Source organism: Mustelus asterias, chromosome 1, assembly GCF_964213995.1.
Source record: "Mustelus asterias chromosome 1, sMusAst1.hap1.1, whole genome shotgun sequence".
NCBI lineage: Eukaryota > Metazoa > Chordata > Chondrichthyes > Carcharhiniformes > Triakidae > Mustelus > Mustelus asterias.
In genome coordinates this window covers 165,501,407-165,521,129 of record NC_135801.1, presented here as the reverse complement: position 1 = coordinate 165,521,129, position 19,723 = coordinate 165,501,407, and the positions used below count along the sequence as shown (strand labels likewise).

Genomic DNA, 19,723 nt, shown 5'->3' with positions numbered 1-19,723 from the left:
ACGAGGGTAGTACAGTCGATGTAGTCTATATGCAAAGCCTTTGACAGGTTCCATGTGGGAGACTTGTAAAGAAGGTAAATGCACATGGGGATACAGGATAATTTGATAAAGTGGATTCAAAATTGGCTCAGTTGTAGGAAATAGAGGGTGATGACAGAAGGAAGGCTGCGTTAGTGACAGGAAGCCATTGTCCAGTGGCGTACCACAGGGATCTGTATTAGGCCCCCTATTAATCGTCAATTATGTAAATGACATTGATGACTACATAGGGGGTAGGATTAGTAAGTTGGAACAAGGTTGGCCGAGTGATTAATAATGAGGCAGAGTATGTAAGGCCACAAGAAGATATAGACGGAATGGACAAATAAGTGGCAGATGGAACTTAACCCTGAAAAGTGTGCAGTAATATGCTTTCGAAGGAGTAATTTGACGCGGGAAGGTGATGGACTTGTGGTATTATTGCTAGACTATTACTCCAGAAACTCAGCTAATGTTCTGGGGATCTGGGTTCGAATCCTGCCATGACAGGTGGTGGATTTTAATTCAATAAAAAACATCTGGAATTAAGAATCTACTGATGTCTATGAAACCATCGTCAATTGTCAGAAAATGCCATCTGGTTCACTAACGTCCTTTAGGGAAGGAAATCTGCCATCCTTACCTGGTCTTGCCTACATGTGACTCCAGAGCCACAGCAATGTGGTTGACTCCCAATTGCCCTCTATAACTAGGGATGGGCAATAAATGCTGGCCAGCCAGCAATATCTATGTCTTGCGAATGAATAAAAAAAGGAAATACTCAATGAATGGTAGGACACTAGGAAGTTCTGTGGAACAAAGGGAGCTTGGCATGTTAGTAGGATGGTGAAAAAGACATATGGGACACTTGCCGTTATCAATCGAGGCATAAGTTACAAAAGCAGGGAAGTTATGATGGAGTTCTATAGAACTTTGGTGAGGCCACAGCTGGAGTACTGTGTGCAGTTCTGATTGCCACATTATAGGAAGGATGTGATTGCATTGGAGGGGGTGCAGAGGCGATTCACCAGGATGTTGCCTGGGATGGAACATTTAAGTTATGAAGAGACATGGGCTTTGCTTGGTTTGTTTTCATTGGAGGAAAGACGACTGAGGGGGCGACCTGATCGAGGTGTACAAGATTATGAGAGACAGGGACCAGAATGGATAAGGAGCAGCTGTTCCCCTTAGTTGAAGGGTCAGTCAGGGGGCATAGGTTAAAGGTGAGGAGCAGGAGGTTTAGGAGAGATGTGAGGAAAAACGTTTTTACCCAGAGGGTGGTGACGGTCTGGAATGTGCTGCCTGGGAGAGTGTGGAAACCGGTTGCCTCACATCCTTTAAAAAATATCTGGATGAGCACTTTGCACATCATAACATTCAGGGCTATGGGCCAAGTGCTGGCAGATGGGATTAGGTGGGAGTTCAGGTGCTTCTAATGTGTTGGTGCAGACTAGATGGGCCAAAGGGCCTCTTTTGCGCTGTATGATTCTATGATTTTACATTGCTTGGGGATGAATTTCAGTGTCCAGGTAGGCATTAAAACCAGCATTGGGGGTTGTGTTTATGCTAATGAAAGGATCCATCATCTACATTAGGTCCCCTCCGAGAACCTGGGCTGCCGTGATTCTAAGCCTGATAATAGCCCCAGCCAAACTTCTGCCCCATCATATACCACATGAAAAGCTTAAAGAAAATTGCCAACTCAGGTACAGACGTAGACAATTCCCCAGATTAGACTGGTGCTCTAATAACGTTGAAAAAATATTTCCACTACTGAAGGTGGAGGTAAGTCATTATCCTCAGAGCAAGGCGAAGTGCACTGGCCTGAAAACACCAGCTTCTGTGGCTAGCATCTTCCCCCTTCCTCTACTTTTTAAAAGGTTGTCAATTAGGACCTAATTTTACATGAAATTCTAGGCCCAAGAGTGTGAAGCACTTACCTCATGGTACACTTGCCTGACAAACCTTCCACGAGTATAAGCCTGGATGGTGATGGCCGCATTGCGAATCCGCAGATATTCACGCCGCACAACTAGCATCCTGTACTGCTTCTGGAAAATTTTCACAGCTCTCGTTTTCCGTAGGCAATCCACCAGCCTTGGAATGAGAAAAGAACGAACAAAGGTGAACAGAGAGTGAACACAAGGACAAGCCTGCTGATAAAAGTGGATGGAAGTGACCCAATACATCTGAAAATATGTCTTCTAAAGAAAAATCATCTCAAAATCTGAATTCAAGATGACCCTGAAATCAAGTTAGGCTCAAGAGTTTGAAAGAGAAGGGGACACTGATACTGGGAGATGGTGCAGAGGGAAGAGGAAAGACATGGGCAAAGAAAATTTTGGTGGTGGAGAAGCTTCTAGAAATGATTATTTGGGATAGAATTAATAGTCACATGGGAAAACGTGGGTTGATTAGTAAGAGCCAGCATGGACCCCTTCAGGGAAGATTGTGTTCAACTAACTTGCTGGAGTTTTTAAAAAGAGCTAACAGAGTGTTGATGAGGTTTGATGCACTGGTAATAATCTCCCAAGAATCTTTAAATTTCAGAAAAGTCCCAGATTGGAAACTGCAGATGCAACACTCTTATTCAAAAAAGTAGGGAGGGGTGGAGGGAGATACAAAACAGGTAATTATACACCAGTTAGCTTAACATCTGTCATTGGGAAGATGTTAGAGTTCATTATAAAGGATTGAATAGGAGAGCATTTAGAGATACACCGTATAATCAAGCACAGTCAGCCTGGCTTCCTGAAGGGGAAATCATGCCTGACAAATTTAGTAGAATTCTTTGAGGTGGTAATGACCAAGATAAATAAAGGGTAACCGGTAGATGTAATATGCTTGGATTTCCAAAAACCATTCAATAAGGTACTGCATGGTGTTGGGGGTAGTATATTAGCATGACAGAGGATTGGGTAACTAATACAAGGCAGAAAGTTGGGGTTTTTAGGACAGCAACCTGTAACTAGTGGAGTGCCACAGGGATCAGTCCTGGGGTCACAATTATTTACAATATACGTTAATGACTTGGATGAGAGAAATGAATGTACTATTGCCAAGTTTGAGGATGACACAAAAATAGATTGGAAGGCAAGTGGTGAGGATGGTACAAAAGAGTCTACAGAGGGATATAGCAGGTTAACTGAATGGGCAAAAACATGACAGGTGGAATATAATATAGGAAAATGTGAAATTATGTACTTTGGTAGGAAGAATAAAGGAAATTAATATTATTTAAATAGATAAAGACTGCAGAAAGCTACAGCTCAGAGGGATTTGAGGGTCCTTGTGCATAAATTCCAAAAAACTAAGATACAGGTTCAGCAGGTAATTGGGAAGACAAATGGCATGTTGGCCTGTATTTCAAAGGGAATGGAGTATAAAAATGTGGAAATCTTGCTAAAACTGTACAAGGTATTAATTAGACCGCACCTAGAATACTGTGAACTGTTTTGATTCCCTTGTCTAAGAAGGGATTTTCTCATAAGGAGACGTCGAGTAGGTTGGGACTATACACATTGGAGTTTAGAAGAATGAGAGGTGACCTTATTGAGACATACAGGATTCTCAGGGGGCTTGACAGGGTAGATGCTGAGAGGTTGTTTCCCCTGTGGGAGAGTCTTGGACCAGAGGACAAAATCTCAGCGTAAAGGGTCGCCCATTTAAGACAGAGAGGAGAAGGAATTTCTTCTCTCAGAGATTAGTGAATCCATGGAATTCTTTACCAGAGGGCTGTAGAGGCTGGGCAGTTAAGGATGTTCATGGCTAAGATGAACAGATCTTTAATCAGTAAAGGGATCAAGAGTTATGGAGATAAGGCGGGAAAGTGGAGTTCATGATTATCATCCCAAATCAGTCAAGAGCTCATTAAATGGCGGATCAAACTCAAATGGGCCGAATGGCCTACTTCTGCTCCTATGTCTTATGCTATTGGTGTGGTGTACACGGACTTCCAAAAGGCATTCGATACAGTGCCTCACAACAGACATGTGAGCTTATGGAATAAAAGGGACAGTTGCAATGTGGATGCAAAGTTGATTGAGTAATAGGAAACAGAATGCTAAGTGGATATATCTTGGATTTTTGGAAGATTTGTAGTGGAGTTCCACAGGGGTGACTCCCTACTTTTTCCTGCTATAGATTATTGATCTAGATCTTGGCATGCAGGGGACAACTGCAAAGTTTGCAGTTGGTACAATGCTTGGAAGTATTATAAACTGTGAAGAGGATTATGTAGAACTAGAAATAAAGGGGGGTCAGTTTAAGACAGAGTTGAGGAGGAACTTCTTCTCCCAGAGGGTAGTGAATCTCTGGAATTCTCTGCCCACTGAGGTGGTGGAGGCTACCTCGCTGAATATGTTTAAGGCGCGGATGGATGGATTCCTGATCGGTAAGGAAATTAAGGGTTATGGGGATCAGGCGGGTAAGTGGTACTGATCCACGTCAGATCAGCCATGATCTTATTGAATGGCGGGGCAGGCTCGAGGGGCTAGATGGCCTACTCCTGCTCCTATTTCTTATGTTCTTATGTTCTAACTTCAAAAGGACTTGGGCAAGTAGGTGGAGTGGACAGAAAGGTGGCAGATGAAGTTCAATGTGAAGAAGTGTGAGCTGATGCATTTTGGTGGAAAGAGCATGGAGAGACTATATAAAATAAGGGGTAAAAATTTGAAAGGGGTGCAGGAGCAGAGGGACCTGGGTGTATGTGTGCATAAGTCATTAAAAGTGGCAAGGCAGGTAGAGAGAGCAGTTAATAAAGGCTTTATTAATGCGATAGGATAGTCAGAATATTCTAGTTTTCCAAGTTGGCACATCCGATGGGATTCCTTCAGCCCCAAATAATGTAATAAAGTCCTGAGAAATGTTCCTACCTGCGAGCTTGGTAGCCCCGAATACGTTTCTGTAAAGTGATGGCAGCCTTTCTCATCCGTCTGTACTTGGTTCTCTGTAACCAACCACGGACGGTCTTCTGTATCATCATACATGCAGCTCGGAAATTATCTGCTCGGAGTTTTTCCAGATATGCCACCTGTCCAGCACGGAAGAAGATCTTGGTTCGGCCAAACTGGAATTTATCAGGATCCTGACAAAACAGGACATGGTGTTTTAATGAATGGTATAGTTTACCATCAGTACAAGAACAGCAGATACATACATTAGCACAAAAAGAAACACCCATGATGTTGTTGGTAGGCCTTCCCATCATGGCAAAATTGGCAAGTAGCTCTTTTCTCTCCCCCTACTAATAGAGACAACCTTCCTCAATTCTGAGATAACATTGAGCTGGCACCAAGGTATTACCTTGACAACAATTTCGAGAAGCCTCTTACAAGTCTCTTTCTTATCATTTAACTTTATGTTCTTCTTTGTCATTAGGACTCGATATCGGTTGAAGAATTCATGGTACGTCCACCTATCAAAGAAACAGTGTTAGGTATTGTGACAACTCGGGTTTCCTCATTTTTAATTGCTCCCTAAGGTCACATGTTCAGAAAACGACAGTGGAAGTACGTTAGATACAGACAAGAATACTTTTTATTAAGAAAATCAATAAAAATTTGCACACAAAACCATATCTATAAAGAGTGTAATGCTGATCCAAGACATTTTTCAGTTTGTAGGCAATTAATAATGACAAGAGAAAAAAGCTAAAAGAAGTTGGGATTAAGAGAGCACAGACGAGACACTTTCACCCAAGTAATAGAATAATGAGATGGATTTCTCAGTAAAGCAAATAATAGGAATAGAACCACCAGATAAGAACAGAGAACAAAGAACAAAGAAAATTACAGCACAGGAACAAGTCCTTCGGCCCTCCAAGCCTGCACCGACCATGCTGCCTGACTGAACTAAAACCCCCCACGCTTCCGGGGACCATATCCCTCTATTCCCATCCTATTCATGTATCGGTGGTGGTGGATGGAAAATTTTCAGACTGGAAACCGGTTACCAGCGGAGTGCCACAGGGATCAGTGCTTGGTCCTCTGCTATTTGTGATTTTTATAAATGACTTGGAGGAGGGGGCTGAAGGGTGGATCAGTAAATTTGCTGATGACACCAAGATTGGTGGAGTAGTGGATGAGGTGGAGGGCTGTTGTAGGCTGCAAAGAGATATAGATAGGATGCAGAGCTGGGCTGAAAAATGGCAAATGGAGTTTAACCCTGACAAATGCGAGGTGATTCATTTTGGTAGGACAAATTTAAATGTGGATTACAGGGTCAAAGGTAGGGTTCTGAAGAATGTGGAGGAACAGAGAGATCTTGAGGTTCATATCCATAGATCTCTGAAGGTTGCCACTCAAGTGGATAGAGCCGTGAAGAAGGCCTATGGTGTGTTGGCGTTCATTAACAGGGGGTTTGAGTTTAAGAGCCGTGGGGCTATGCTGCAACTGTACAGGACCTTGGTGAGACCACATTTGGAATATTGTGTGCAGTTCTGGTCACCTCACTACAAGAAGGATGTGGAGACACTGGAAAGAGTGCAAAGGAGATTTACCAGGATGCTGCCTGGTTTGGAGGGTAGGTCTTATGAGGAAAGGTTGAAGGAACTTGGGCTTTTCTCTTTGGAGCGGAGGAGGTTGAGAGGAGACTTGATAGAGGTTTATAAGATGATGAGGGGGATAGATAGAGTGAACGTTCAAAGACTATTTCCTCGGGAGAATGGAGCGGTAACTAGGGGGCATAACTATAGGGTTCATGGTGGGAGATATAGGAAGGATGTCCGAGGTAGGTTTTTTACTCAGAGAGTGGTTGGGGTGTGGAATGGACTGCCTGCAGGGATAGTGGAGTCAGAAACTTTAGGAACATTTAAGAAGCTATTGGATAGTCACATGGAGTACTTCGGGATGATAGGGAGGAAATAGCTTGATCTGGGTTTCAGACAAAGCTCGGCACAACATCGTGGGCCGAAGGGCCTGTTCTGTGCTGTACTGTTCTATGTTCTATTTGTCAAGACGCCCCTTAAAAGTCACTACCGTATCCACTTCCACTACCTCCCCCGGCAACGAGTTCCAGGCACCCACCACTCTCTGTGTAAAAAATCTGCCTCGTACATCTCTTTTAAAACTTGCCCCTCGCACCTTAAACCTATGCCCCCTAGTAATTGACTCTTCCACCCTGGGAAAAAGCTTCTGACTATCCACTCTGTCCATGCCTCTCATGATCTTGTAGACTTCTATCAGGTCGCCCCTCAACCTCCGTTGCTCCAGTGAGAACAAACCAAGTTTCTCCAACCTCTCCTCATAGCTAATGCCCTCCATACCAAGCAACATCCTGGTAAATCTTCTCTGTACCCTCTCCAAAGCCTCCACATCCTTCTGGTAGCATGGCGACCAGAATTGAACACTATATTCTAAGTGCGACCGAACTAAGGTTCTATAAAGTTGCAACATGACTTGCCAATTTTTAAACTCAATACCCCTGTCGATGAAGGCAAGCATGCTGTATACCTCCTTGACTACCTTCTCCATCTGCATTGCCACTTTCAGTAACCCGTGTACCTGTACACCCAGATCCCTTTGCCTATCAATACTCCTAAGGGTTCTGCCATTTACTGTATATTTCCTATCTGTATTAGACCTTCCAAAATGCATAACCTCACATTTGTCCAGATTAAACTCCATCTGCCATCTCTCCGCCCAAGTCTCTAACTGATCTATATCCTGCTGTATCCTCTGATGGTCCTCATCACTATCCGCAAATCCACGAACCTTTGTGTCATCCACAAACTTACTAATCAATCCAGTTACATTTTCCTCCAAATCATTTATATATATTACCAACAGCAAAGGTCCCAGCACTAATCCCTGAGGAACACCACTTGTCACAGCCCTCCATTCAGAAATGCACCCTTCCACTGCTACCCTCTGTCTTCTTTGACCGAGCCAGTTTTGTATCCACCTTGCCAGCTCACCTCTGATCCCATGCGACTTCACCTTCTGCACCAGTCTGCCATGAGGGACCTTGTCAAAGGCTTTACTGAAGTCCATGGAGACAACATCCACTGCCCTACCCTCATCAATCATCTTTGTCACTTCCTCGAAAAACTCGATCAAGTTCGTGAGACACGACCTCCCCTTCACAAAACCATGTTGCCTCTCACTAATACGTCCACTTATATCCAAGTGGGAATAAAGCCTGTCTCGAAGAATCCTCTCCAATAATTTCCCTGCCACTGATGTAAGGCTCACCGGCCTGTAATTACCTGGATTATTCTTGTTACCTTTCTTAAACAAAGGAACAACATTGGCTATTCTCCAATCCTCTGGGACCTCCCCTGTAGCCAGTGAGGATACAAAGATTTCTCTCAAGGCCCCAGCAATTTCCTCTCTTGCCTCTCTCCGTATTCTGGGGTATATCCCATCAGGCCCTGGAGACTCGTTTACCTTGATGTTTCTCAAGAACCCCAATACCTCCTCCTTTTTGATCTCAACATGACTCAAGCTATCTACACATCCTTTCCCAGACTCATCATCCACCAAGTCCTTCTCTTTGGTGAATACTAACGCAAAGTACTCATTTAATACCTTGCCCATTTCCTCTGGCTCCACACATAGATTTCCTCCCTTGTCCTCGAGTGGGCCAACCCTCTTCCTGGCTACTCTCTTGCTCTTTATATATGTGTAAAAAGCCTTGGGATTTTCCTTAATCCTGCTGGCCAATGCTTTTTCATTACCCCTTTTAGCTCTTCCTACCCCTTGCTTAAGTTTCTTTCTACTTTCTTTGTATTCCACACTTGCTTTGTGTGTTCCCAGCCTCCTAGCTTTGACAAATGCTTCCTTTTTCTCTTTGACTAGGCTCACTATATCTCTCGTTATCCAAGGTTCCCAAAACTTGCCATACTTATCCTTCATCCTTACGGGAATGTGCCGGTCCTGAATCCCCATCAACTTACACTTGAAAGCCTCTCACATGCCAGATGTTGATTTGCCCTCAAACATCTGCCTCCAATTTACATTCTTCAGTTCCTGCCTAATATTGTTGTAATTAGCCTTCCCCCAGTTTAGCACCTTAACTTGAGGACTACACTTATCTTTATCCATCAGTACCTTAAAGCTTACTGAATTGTGGTCACTGTTCCCGAACTGCTCCCCTACTGAAACATCGACCACCTGGCCGGGCTCATTCCCCAATACCAGGTCCAGTATGGCCCCTTCCCTAGTTGAACTATCTACATACTGTTTCAGGAAGCCCTCCTGGATGCTCCTTACAAACTCTGCCCCATCCACGCCCCTAGCACTAAGTGAGTCCCAGTCAATATAGGGGAAATTAAAATCTCCCACCACAACAACCCTGTTACTTTTATACCTTGCCAAAATCTGCCTACATATCTGTTCCTCAATCTCCCGCTGGCAGTTGGGTGGCCTATAGTAAACCCCCAACATTGTGACTACATCTTTCCTATTCCTGAGCTCTACCCATATTGCCTCGCTGTATGAGCCCTCCGAGGTGTCCTCCCGGAGTACAGCTGTGATATTCTCCTTAACCAGTAGTGCAACTCCCCCACCCCTTTTACATCCCCCTCTATCATGCCTGAAACATCTATATCCTGGAATGTTAAGCTGCCAATCCTGTCCTTCCCTTAACCAAGTCTCTGTAATGGCAACGACATCATAGTTTCTAGTACCAATCCAAGCTCTAAGTTCATCTGCCTTACCTGTTACACTTCTCGCATTGAAACAAATGCACTTCAGTCCACCAGACCCTCTCTGATTTGCAATCCCACCCTGCCTGCTGTTTCTCTGAGTCTTACTGGCCCTACTCTCTCGTTCCCCTTCAGCTAATTCACCTTTGCTTTGGGTCCCACCCCCCTGCCAAACTAGTTAAAATCCTCCCGTGTGACAGTAGCAAATCTCCCAGCCAGAATATTTATGCCCCTCCAGTTCAGATGCAACCCGTCCTTTTTGTACAGGTCCCATCTGCCCCGGAAGAGACCCCAATGGTCCAAATATCTGAAACCCTCCCTCCTACACTGGCTGTTTAGCCACGTGTTGAGCTGCACTATCTGCCTATTCCTAGCCTCACTGGCACATGGCACAGGGAGTAATCCTGAGATTACAACCCTCAAAGTCCTGCTTTTTAACTTTCTACCTAACTCCCTAAACTGCTGCTGCAGGACCTCATCACTCTTCCTGCCTATGTCGTTCGTACCAATATGTACCGTAACCTCAGGCTGTTCACCCTCTCGCTTCAGAACACTTTCTGTCCGTTCAGAGATATCCTGGACCCTGGCACCAGGGAGGCAACATACCATCCTGGAGTCTCTTTCACGTCCACAGAAATGCCTATCTGTACCCCTAACTATAGAGTCCCCTATAACTATTGCTCTAGTGCTCTTTGTCCCTCCCTGCTTAACAACAGAGCCAGCCATGGTGCCACTGCTTTGGCTGCTGCTGCTGGTATCCCCCGATAGCCCATCTCCCCCAACAGTATCCAAAAGAGGGATAGAGAGAGGGATGACCACAGGGGATTCCTGCACTGACTGCCTGCCCCTTCTGGCAGTCACCCATCTATCTGCCTGCACATCTGGTGTGACCACGTCTCTAATAATATTATTTTATTTTTATTGAGAAACCAGTGGATACAATTCTCGAGAGAAGGAATTAAGAGAAATAATTACAAGGAGGGAGAGGGGATTGATAGATGAAGCCAGTGTAGGAGGGAGGCCAGTTTATTCCTGCATTGGGGTAGCGTCCAAGTGGTCTTGAGTTCTGGGCTCAGTACGTTTTACAAATGAGTTGCATTATTGTTGCAGATCTTGCATGTATTCCAGCTCAAAGTTTTTAAAAATAACTTAATAATTGTTTGTTTCAGTATTTTATTGTCCCCATGGACTTTCTCAGAGGTCACTAGAATGGGCATAAGGAATTACATGGATTGAATGCATTGCACAACATACCCTAGTATACCCACTGGGCTGGCACACATACTCTTCACATTTCAAATAGTTATTTGATCCTGATTTTTTGTTTTGTTTCTATCTGCCAGTTATACTTTGCATTCAGTTACGATAGAGCCCCATCTATTTCTTTACAAAAAGGTTTTAGCTTAAATGTTGTACAGTAGCATAAGCCATAGAAGCTACCTAGATGGGTATCCTGCAGCACTGATTCGAATGGTCTCCAGCACTCCACAGGCCCGCAGCTGCTGTACAGCTCGTTTGGGATCAAATCTGCAAGAAAGAAATGAAGAGTTAAAATAGATTCCAAATAAAACTTTGTTATCCATTTTTCTATGAATTCAGCAGCCAGTAACCCACCTCCTGACGCTCCCAAATCCTGTCCACCATCTACAAGGCACAAGTCAGGAGTCTGATGAATACACTCCACTTGCTTGGATGGGTGCAGCTCCAACAACACTCAAGAAGCTCGACACCATCGAGGATGAAGCAGCCCGCTTGATTGGCACCCTATCCGCAAACATCCTCTCCCTCCACCACTGACACACAGTGGCAGCAGTGTGTACCATCTACAAGATGCATTGCAGGAACTTAACAAGGCTCCTTAGCCAGCACCATCTGTACCCAAGATCACTATCATCTAGAAAGTAAGATTTATTTATCAGTCACAAGTAAGCTTACATTAATACTGCAATGAAGTTACTGTGAAAATTCCCTAGTCGCCACAATCCCGTGCCTGTTCGGGTACACAGAAAAAATTTAGCATGGCCAATGCACCGAACCAGCACGTCTTACAGATTATGTCAGGAAACCGGAGCACTAGGAGGAAACAAATGCAGACATGGGGAGAACGTGCAGACTCCACACAGACAGTGACCCAAGCTGGAAATCGAACCTGGGTCCCTGGTACTGTGAGGCAGCAGTGCTAACCACTATTCCATCGTGTTGCCCTTTACCAGGATGTTGCCTGGTATGGAGGGTCTTAGCTATGAGGAGAGATTGGGTAAACTGGGGTTGTTCTCCCTGGAAAGACGGAGAATGAGGGGAGATCTAATAGAGGTGTACAAGATTATGAAGGGGATAGATAGGGTGAACAGTGGGAAGCTTTTTCCCAGGTCGGAGGTGACGATCACGAGGGGTCACGGGTTCAAGGTGAGAGGGGTGAAGTATAACTCAGATATCAGAGGGATGTTTTTTACACGGAGGGTGGTGGGGGCCTGGAATGCGCTGTCAAGTAGGGTGGTGGAGGCAGGCACGCTGACATCGTTTAAGACTTACCTGGATAGTCACATGAGCAGCCTGGGAATGGAGGGATACAAACGATTGGTCTAGTTGGACCAAGGAGCGGCACAGGCTTGGAGGGCCGAAGGGCCTGTTTCCTGTGCTGTACTGTTCTTTGTTCTTCTTAGAAGCACAAAGGGAAGAGATACATCTTTCCAAGAGCAATTAGAGATGGGCAATAAATGCTGGCCAAGCCAGTAAAGCCATCATCCCTTGAATTAATCAATTATTATATTCTGTTGTTAACACAGTGGAACTTTAATAGCCATGCTCTATGAGAGTGCCAATTTATTAACCATTTTGTGCTACAGATGCATGCCCAGCAGAAACTGAGAAATCTGGTTGATTTGAACTGCACCTCTGAATCTGACATAATTTAAAGTAAATGGAGCAGAGAGTCCCGACACAGCTCACTTGGTATTTATTCTGAAATTTTATAAGGCAGAAAACAGTGGATAATCGTGAAACAATTAATTATCCATTGCCAGGTTTTTACATTGAATTTCTGCTGCTTTAAATTTTCAAGTAGCCTTCAAGAAGAACTTTCATTGCGTTTGGAATTATAACATTGGAGTTGTAGACAGCTTTCTTGAAGTAGTGTGTACAGCACAGGAGTCTTTTATTATTCTCTTGGATATTCTCAGATATCACTAGAAAAGGGCACAAGAAATTTCATGGAGTGAATGGATCTCAGAAGTTCGTCACTGTAACAATGCTTGTAGTGGCTATCCCAGTGTACCCACCGAGTACTTTTCATGTGTGAAATGTAGTAATACTGATCTTGAAATACTTTTGTTTTTATGCACTAGGTCCATGTCAGTGCTTTTGCTGCACAGAAGCTATCTCCTATCCTACTTCATCTAACCCTATCAGCGTATGCTTCACCTTTCTATGCCTGTCTAGCTTCCTCATCAATGCTGTTCACCTCCCCTACTCATTGTGGCAGCGTGTTCCATGACCACTTTCTGGTTCAAAACGTTCCTCCAGAACTCCTCAGTGGATGTATTAATTACCAATTTATTAAGTTAACTGCAGAGGTGGCAGAATCATGACAGGGACCCTGGCACTATGAACTGAGTGGCAATATGTGCGACTGTGGTTCTCCAGGTAGCACGATGACAGTCCCAGGCACTAACTTGAGTGGGTAGTTGGGGTGATTCAGTGTGAACCATCTGTCTTCTTCAGGCATTGCACAAGAAAAAGGCAGAATAGTAGCAGCAATACTTTGTCCCTTAATAATGATTGGCTCAGGAGAAAATTGCAAGCAATTGACTTGAGAACGGTGTGTGCTACAGATTACAAACCACAAAGAAAATAAGATACCATGAATTTTTAAAGGCTATTGATCCATATTTTATTCCCTCAACCTCAGACCCGTAGTGCAAAGAACATTTATTAAAAGAATAATGAATATAACAAGTGACTTTCTGCATAAGGGCTGGAACATAAGGTTATTTTTCACACATCAAATTGAGCTTATATGGATTTCCATTATGTTACATCCTAACAGAACCTAAGGTTGATCTAAAGATTTCCCAACTTTAAGAAATGCACCACGCTTCTGCTTCATTGCACCAGATGGTTTAAACAAAATACCTACAGCAACTAACAGGATTGTCTCGCCATCAGCAGAAATTGCAGCTGGGATAATTTTGGATTCTCTAACTGTTAAACGTTTGAATATTTTTTTCTTAAAGGAGGGGGGCGATTGTCCCAGCCCACTGCTATAGCATGTCAAGCGGAGCCCTCTGCAGGCTCCCCACAGCCCCCACGTATCTCTGGCGTCATCGGCCCCGTGCCGATTTCTGGTGCACAGCTGTATAAATTATTCTAATGTCCTTTTAAATATAATTTGAATCTCATTAGCAGGCCAGGGACTGAAATCTCCGCTAGAATCTCCGCCCCTGGCAGGAGTGTTTCACTCCAGCGGGGCTTACAATAGCTCCCCACTTGCAGGGAGCTGGCAGCCCAACCCCGCTGGAGTGAAGTGGGGCCATCTAGGCCCCCCAGAAGATCGGGAGTAAAAGGGGGTGCCCCCTGGGCATTACCAGCTCAGCAGTGCCAGCCTGGCCCCCTGGCACTGCTCAAGGGGATAAGTGGCACATTGGCACTCCCACTGGGCACCGGGCAGTGCCAAGGAGGTGGGGCCTAATGGAGGCGGGGTGGGAAGATCCCGCTGTCACTCTGCAGAGGATCAGCGACAGAGGGAGGGAGGCCAGCGATTTGGACTGGGCATCGGGGTGGGGGGAGGGGTCGGGACTGCGGGGGGGGGGGGGGGGGGGGGAGAGAGAAGGTCAAGAGAAGGGCAACATTGCGGGGTCATGGGGTTGGCCAGCAATCGGGAGGCCGGCAGTGTGGGGCTACTGCGCATGCGCTGATCTCCGCTCTGACTGGCAGGCGCATGCGCAGTGGCCCACTCAGTACTATGCTGCCGGCCTCTCCAGTGGGAGTAGGTCCCGCCCACAGATTTTACACGTGAATCCAGCTCATGCATTCTGCAGTGCACAGAGAGAGAGATCCATTTTGAAACTCCTGCTAAAAAACTAGCGGGATTTACTCCAGTTTTTAACGCGAATTCGATACTTATAATTTTTTGGGAGAATCGCCCCTGAGAACTTCTAACTTACTGATATTTCAGTCATAACCACATGGCACGGGGCTTTTTTTTCCCCTCTGTTCCTTCATGGGATTTGGGTGTCGCTGAGAAGAGCAGCACCCCTAATTGCCTTTGAACAGAGTGGTTTGCTAGGCCATTGCAGAGGTCAGTGAAGAGGGGTTTGAATCTACAGTCATGTAAGAATGGCAGATTTCCTTCCCTAAAATACACTAGTGAACCAGATGGCTTTTTTCAACAATTGATGATAATTGTCGTGGCCATCATTATTGAGGTTATTTTTCAATTCCAGGTTTATTAATTGAATTTAAACTCCACCAACTACCATGCTGGGATTTCAACCTATATCATTCCAAAGATATAGGCTAGGTTGATTAGCCATGCTAAATTGTCCCTTAGTGTCAGTGCATTAGCAGGGTAAATATATGGGGTTACAGGGATAGTGCCTAGGTGGGATTGTTGTTGGTGTAGGCTTGATAGGCTGAAATGCCTCCCTCTGCACTGTAGGGATCCTATGATTCTAAAGCATTGGCTTGGACCTCTCGATTTCTAGTCCAGTGACATTCCCACTGTGCGACCATCTCTCCACACTGAACAAGAAGGTCCAAGGCTCAGTCTCTGGGCAGGAATATTTGTCAATGTCAGTAAGGCAAGCAATTTAGAAGTTACAAACAGCCTTAGTTTCCCTACTTTTTCATGAAGTAAATTCCACTGTAAGCATCTGGTGTTGACAACATTCTTGAGGCTGCTGTCAGATGGTGTGTGGGAAACAAATAAACTACTGCCATACAGTTTGCACAGAGCAGTCTAAATATTGGCATAGCATCAAATATAGGATGAAATCATCTGTTTACGAACACCCATCAAAATGATTATCAATTAAAAGAGCATAAGCCCTTCTGTTGCCATGGTAACTAATGCTTTTTCAAAAAAGTAGCTGGACCAATAAATAACGATTACAAAAATAATTGAAATGCAATAGAAAGTATTGGCAGAGATAGGAAAAGGAATTTACAAACATACGAATTAGAAGCGGGAGTAGGCCACTTGGCCCCTTTAACCTGCTCTGCCATTCTATAAGATCATGGCTGGTCTGATTGCAACTTCAACCCCGCATTCCTACCTACCCCCGATAACCTTTCACCACCTTGTTAATCAAGAATCTATCTCGCTCTGCCTGAAAACTATTTAAAGACTCTGCTCCCATTGTCTTTTGAGGAAGAGAGTGCCAAAGATTCACAACCCTCGGGGGGAAAAAAAATTCTTATCGGTTTTAAATGAGCGGCCCCTTATTTTTAAGCAGTTAGTCATAGTTCTAGATTCTCCCACAAGAGGAAACATCCTCTCCACATCCACCCTGTCAAGACCCCTCAGGGTCTTAAAGGTTCCAATCAAGTCACCTCTTGCTCTTCAAAACTCTAGTGGACCCAAACTTAATCTCTCCAACCTTTCCTCATAAGACAACCCCCTTACCTGGTATTAGTCCAGTAAACTTTCTCTGAACTGCTTTCAGCGCATTTACATCTTTCCTTATATAAGACCAATACTGTATGCAATACTCCAGATGCTGTCTCACCAATCTGCTGCACAACCAAAGCATAACCTCCCTATTTTTATAATAAACTCCCCACACAATAAACAATAACATTCAATTAGCTTTGCTAATTACTTGCTTTGCCTGTATACTAGCCGTTAGTGGTTCACCCAGTAGGACGCTCGGATCCCTCTGCTCACGGCTCTGCAATTTCTCACCATTTAGACAGGCTTTTTTATTCTTTCTGCCAAAATGGACAATGTCACATTTTCCCCACATTATACTCCATTTGCCAGATTTTTGCCCACTCATTTAACCTACCTACATCCCTTTATAGCTTCCTTACGTCCTCTTCCTACTTTCCTACCTATCTTTGTGTCGTCAGCAAATTTAGCAATCATACCTTTGGTCCCTTCATCCGAGTCATACACATAAATTGTAAAAGGTGCGTCGATGCCTATGACACACCATTCGTTACATCCTGCAACCAGAAACAGACTCGTTTATGCCAATATCTGTTTCCTGTTAGCTAGCCAATCTTCAATCCATGCCAATATGATACCTGGTACACCATAAGCTTTTATTTTTTTGCAATAACCTTTGATGTGGCACCTTATTAAATGCCTTCTGGAAATCCAAGTACAGTACATCCACCAGTTCTCCTCTATCCACAGCACACGTGACCCCTTCAAAGAACTCCAATAAATTGGTTAAACAGGATTTGCCTTTCACAAAACCCATTGACTCTACCTGATTACCTTGAATTTTTCCAAGTGACCCACTGTAACATCTTTAAAACAGCTTCTACCGTTTTCCCTATGACAGATGTTAGGCCACCTGGGCTGTAGTTGCCTGCTATCTGTCTCATAGAATCCTACAGTGTAGAAGGAGGCCATTCGGCCCATTGAGTCTGCACTGACCACAATCCCACCCAGGTCCTTTCCCCACGCATTTACCCTAGCCGGTCCCCTTGACGCTAAGAGGCAATTTAGCATGTCAATCCATCTAACCCGCACATCATTAGACTGTTGGAGGAAATGGAGCACCCAGAGGAAACCCATGCAGACACGGGGAGAATGTGCAAACTCCACACCGACAGTGACCCAAGCCAGGAATCGAAGCTGGGTGCCTGGCGCTGTGAGGCAGTAGTGCTCACCACTGTGCCACTGTGTTACCCCTTCCCTCTCCTTTCCTTTCTGAATAAAGGAGTTACATTTGCTATCTTCCAATCTAATGGAACCTTTCCTAAATCTAGGGAATATTGGAAAATTAAAATCAATTCATCGACCATCTCTTTAGTTATTCCATTCAAGACCTCAGGGTGAAGTCCATCCAGACCCGGGGATATGTCAGCCACAGACCCAACAATTTGATCAGGTCTGCTCTGTATCTCATCTCCCACTGACTTCTTTTGACCCAGAGTCCTGGGTACATCTATTTAATGAAAATCTATCACTGGGCCTTGCAGTTTGCAGTCAATCCTACAGCCAGGGCCTTTAGTGAGAGAGTGCCCCAGATCTTGATTGTGTGTGATAGTGTAAAGAGGGGTTATAGCGACTTGACAGCCAGATTTCTCTCTCTCCTGAACTTTATTTCCATTGGAATAAAAACTGGGATGTGTAAGGCAGGCTTACAACTCGCATTCATCCAAGTTATACCACTGCACAGTCAGAATTATACTCTGCTTTGTGTGAGGTGCTATTTCCTGGTGGTCCAGTTCTAATTTTGATCGAATGCACTCACTCATTTTGAATTTCCCCACCAGAGGAAATAGTCCTCTGTACCTACCTAATTGAATCTCTTAATCATTTTCAACATAACGGCTTGGATTTTCACCTGGTCGGAATGACTCGGGAGCCCTTTAAAAATGGCAGGCAGTGCCCGATTCCAGGATTACCAGCCACATTCCCGGGATGACTGAATTACAGAAGTCCACTTTAAGGATGTGGGCTGGTTCAGGTCAAAATCCCACACCCTCCACTCCCGACCAGGACAGATCTATTGAGGGGATAGGCACGTCCCGGACCTCCACAGTTTTCATTGAGCCGTGACCCGTGACTCACGGGCCCTCAGTGAACCATAGCCTGCATGAGGGGACCTTTAAACGGGCAAGTTCAAATGGTCTTCCTCATGCCCCCATGCAAAGTTCCTTACCCACCTTTTATGGCCCCTCATGCCCCCATACCAAGGTAAGGCCCCCAAACAACCCCTATAGTCCCTCATGTTCCCCATGCCAGGAACAATTCTGTAAGCCCCCACCAAAAAAATCCTCTATGGGCCCTTACAACCCACCCCCCTTCCCACCCAGCACCATTCCTAGCTATGACACTTCCATGCCCATTGCATACAAAATGAAGCTTGGCTGAGTGTGCAAAAATCCATTAGAATATTAAAACACCTGAGCCACAGGGAAAATGTTGCTTGATTGACAGCTCTGACACTGTAATCTCAGCTGTCAATTTCACAATGTTTATTTACATAAGATTAAAAGGTTTCAAGTGCTTGCAGTTTCAGCCATTGATACTTTAAAGGATCTAGTTGATTGGCACTTATATGACCTTGCAGTAAAAATGAGCATTTTTAAAAGAAAGTGGAAATTTATCAATTGGTGAGTTTTGGGGGTGGGGGGAGTGTCGTTAGAGAGGCTGGAGGGAGGCAGCGAGGAAGCACCCGCTATGGCCAGACCAATTTTTGGAGGGGGGGCAGGGGGCATGAAACAACGGCAATTTTATTTTTCATTCAAGCAATGTGGGCTTCACTGGCTGTCCAGCATTTATTGCCCATCCCTAATGTGTCTTTGAGAAGGTAGTGGTTAGCTGCCTTCTTGAACCGCTGCAGTCCATGTGGTGTAGGTACACCCACAGTGCTGTTGGGAAGATCCAGATTTTAACCCAGGGACAGCAAAGGAACGGCAATATATTTCCACGTCAGGATGGCGAGTGGCTTGGAGGGGAACTTACAGGTGGTTTTCATAACAAAATGCATCACTTTACACTTCACTGCATTAAATTTCATTGGCCACGTGTCCATCTACTCCAACAGCCTATCTATGTCCTCTTGAAGTCTATCCCTATCCCTTGCATGGTTCATAATATTTCTGAGTTTTGGGTTATCCTCGCATTTTGAAATTGCGTTCTACCCACACAAGTCAATCTCCCTAATATAGTTCAAGGAAAGTAGTGATCCTCAAACTGATCCCCAAGCACTATATACCTTCCTACAGTCCTCCACTGAAATCAATGGAATGAAAACTAGGTTGGTGCTATAAAGAGTGGGACATCGGCTTTGTCACAGAAATCTATCTCATTGAACTTTTTAACATAAAATCAACAAAACCAGCTAACAAGCAACTAGCTTCAAACAAAATAAATATATT

At 44.6% G+C, this 19,723-nt stretch overlaps 1 protein-coding gene across 1 annotated transcript in view; it reads right to left on the bottom strand.

The window, feature by feature from the left end:
• The window catches only part of myo5b (myosin VB), a 298,879-nt gene that overhangs the window by 68,080 nt on the left and 211,076 nt on the right, over nt 1-19,723 (bottom strand). Inside the window, exons 17-20 of the mRNA XM_078222329.1 lie at nt 11,105-11,191; nt 5,323-5,434; nt 4,893-5,104; nt 1,959-2,115 (exon numbers count right to left, since the gene is read on the bottom strand). Of these exons, the coding sequence (XP_078078455.1) occupies nt 1,959-2,115; nt 4,893-5,104; nt 5,323-5,434; nt 11,105-11,191 (568 nt within the window). The remainder of the gene's footprint in view (nt 1-1,958; nt 2,116-4,892; nt 5,105-5,322; nt 5,435-11,104; nt 11,192-19,723) is intronic.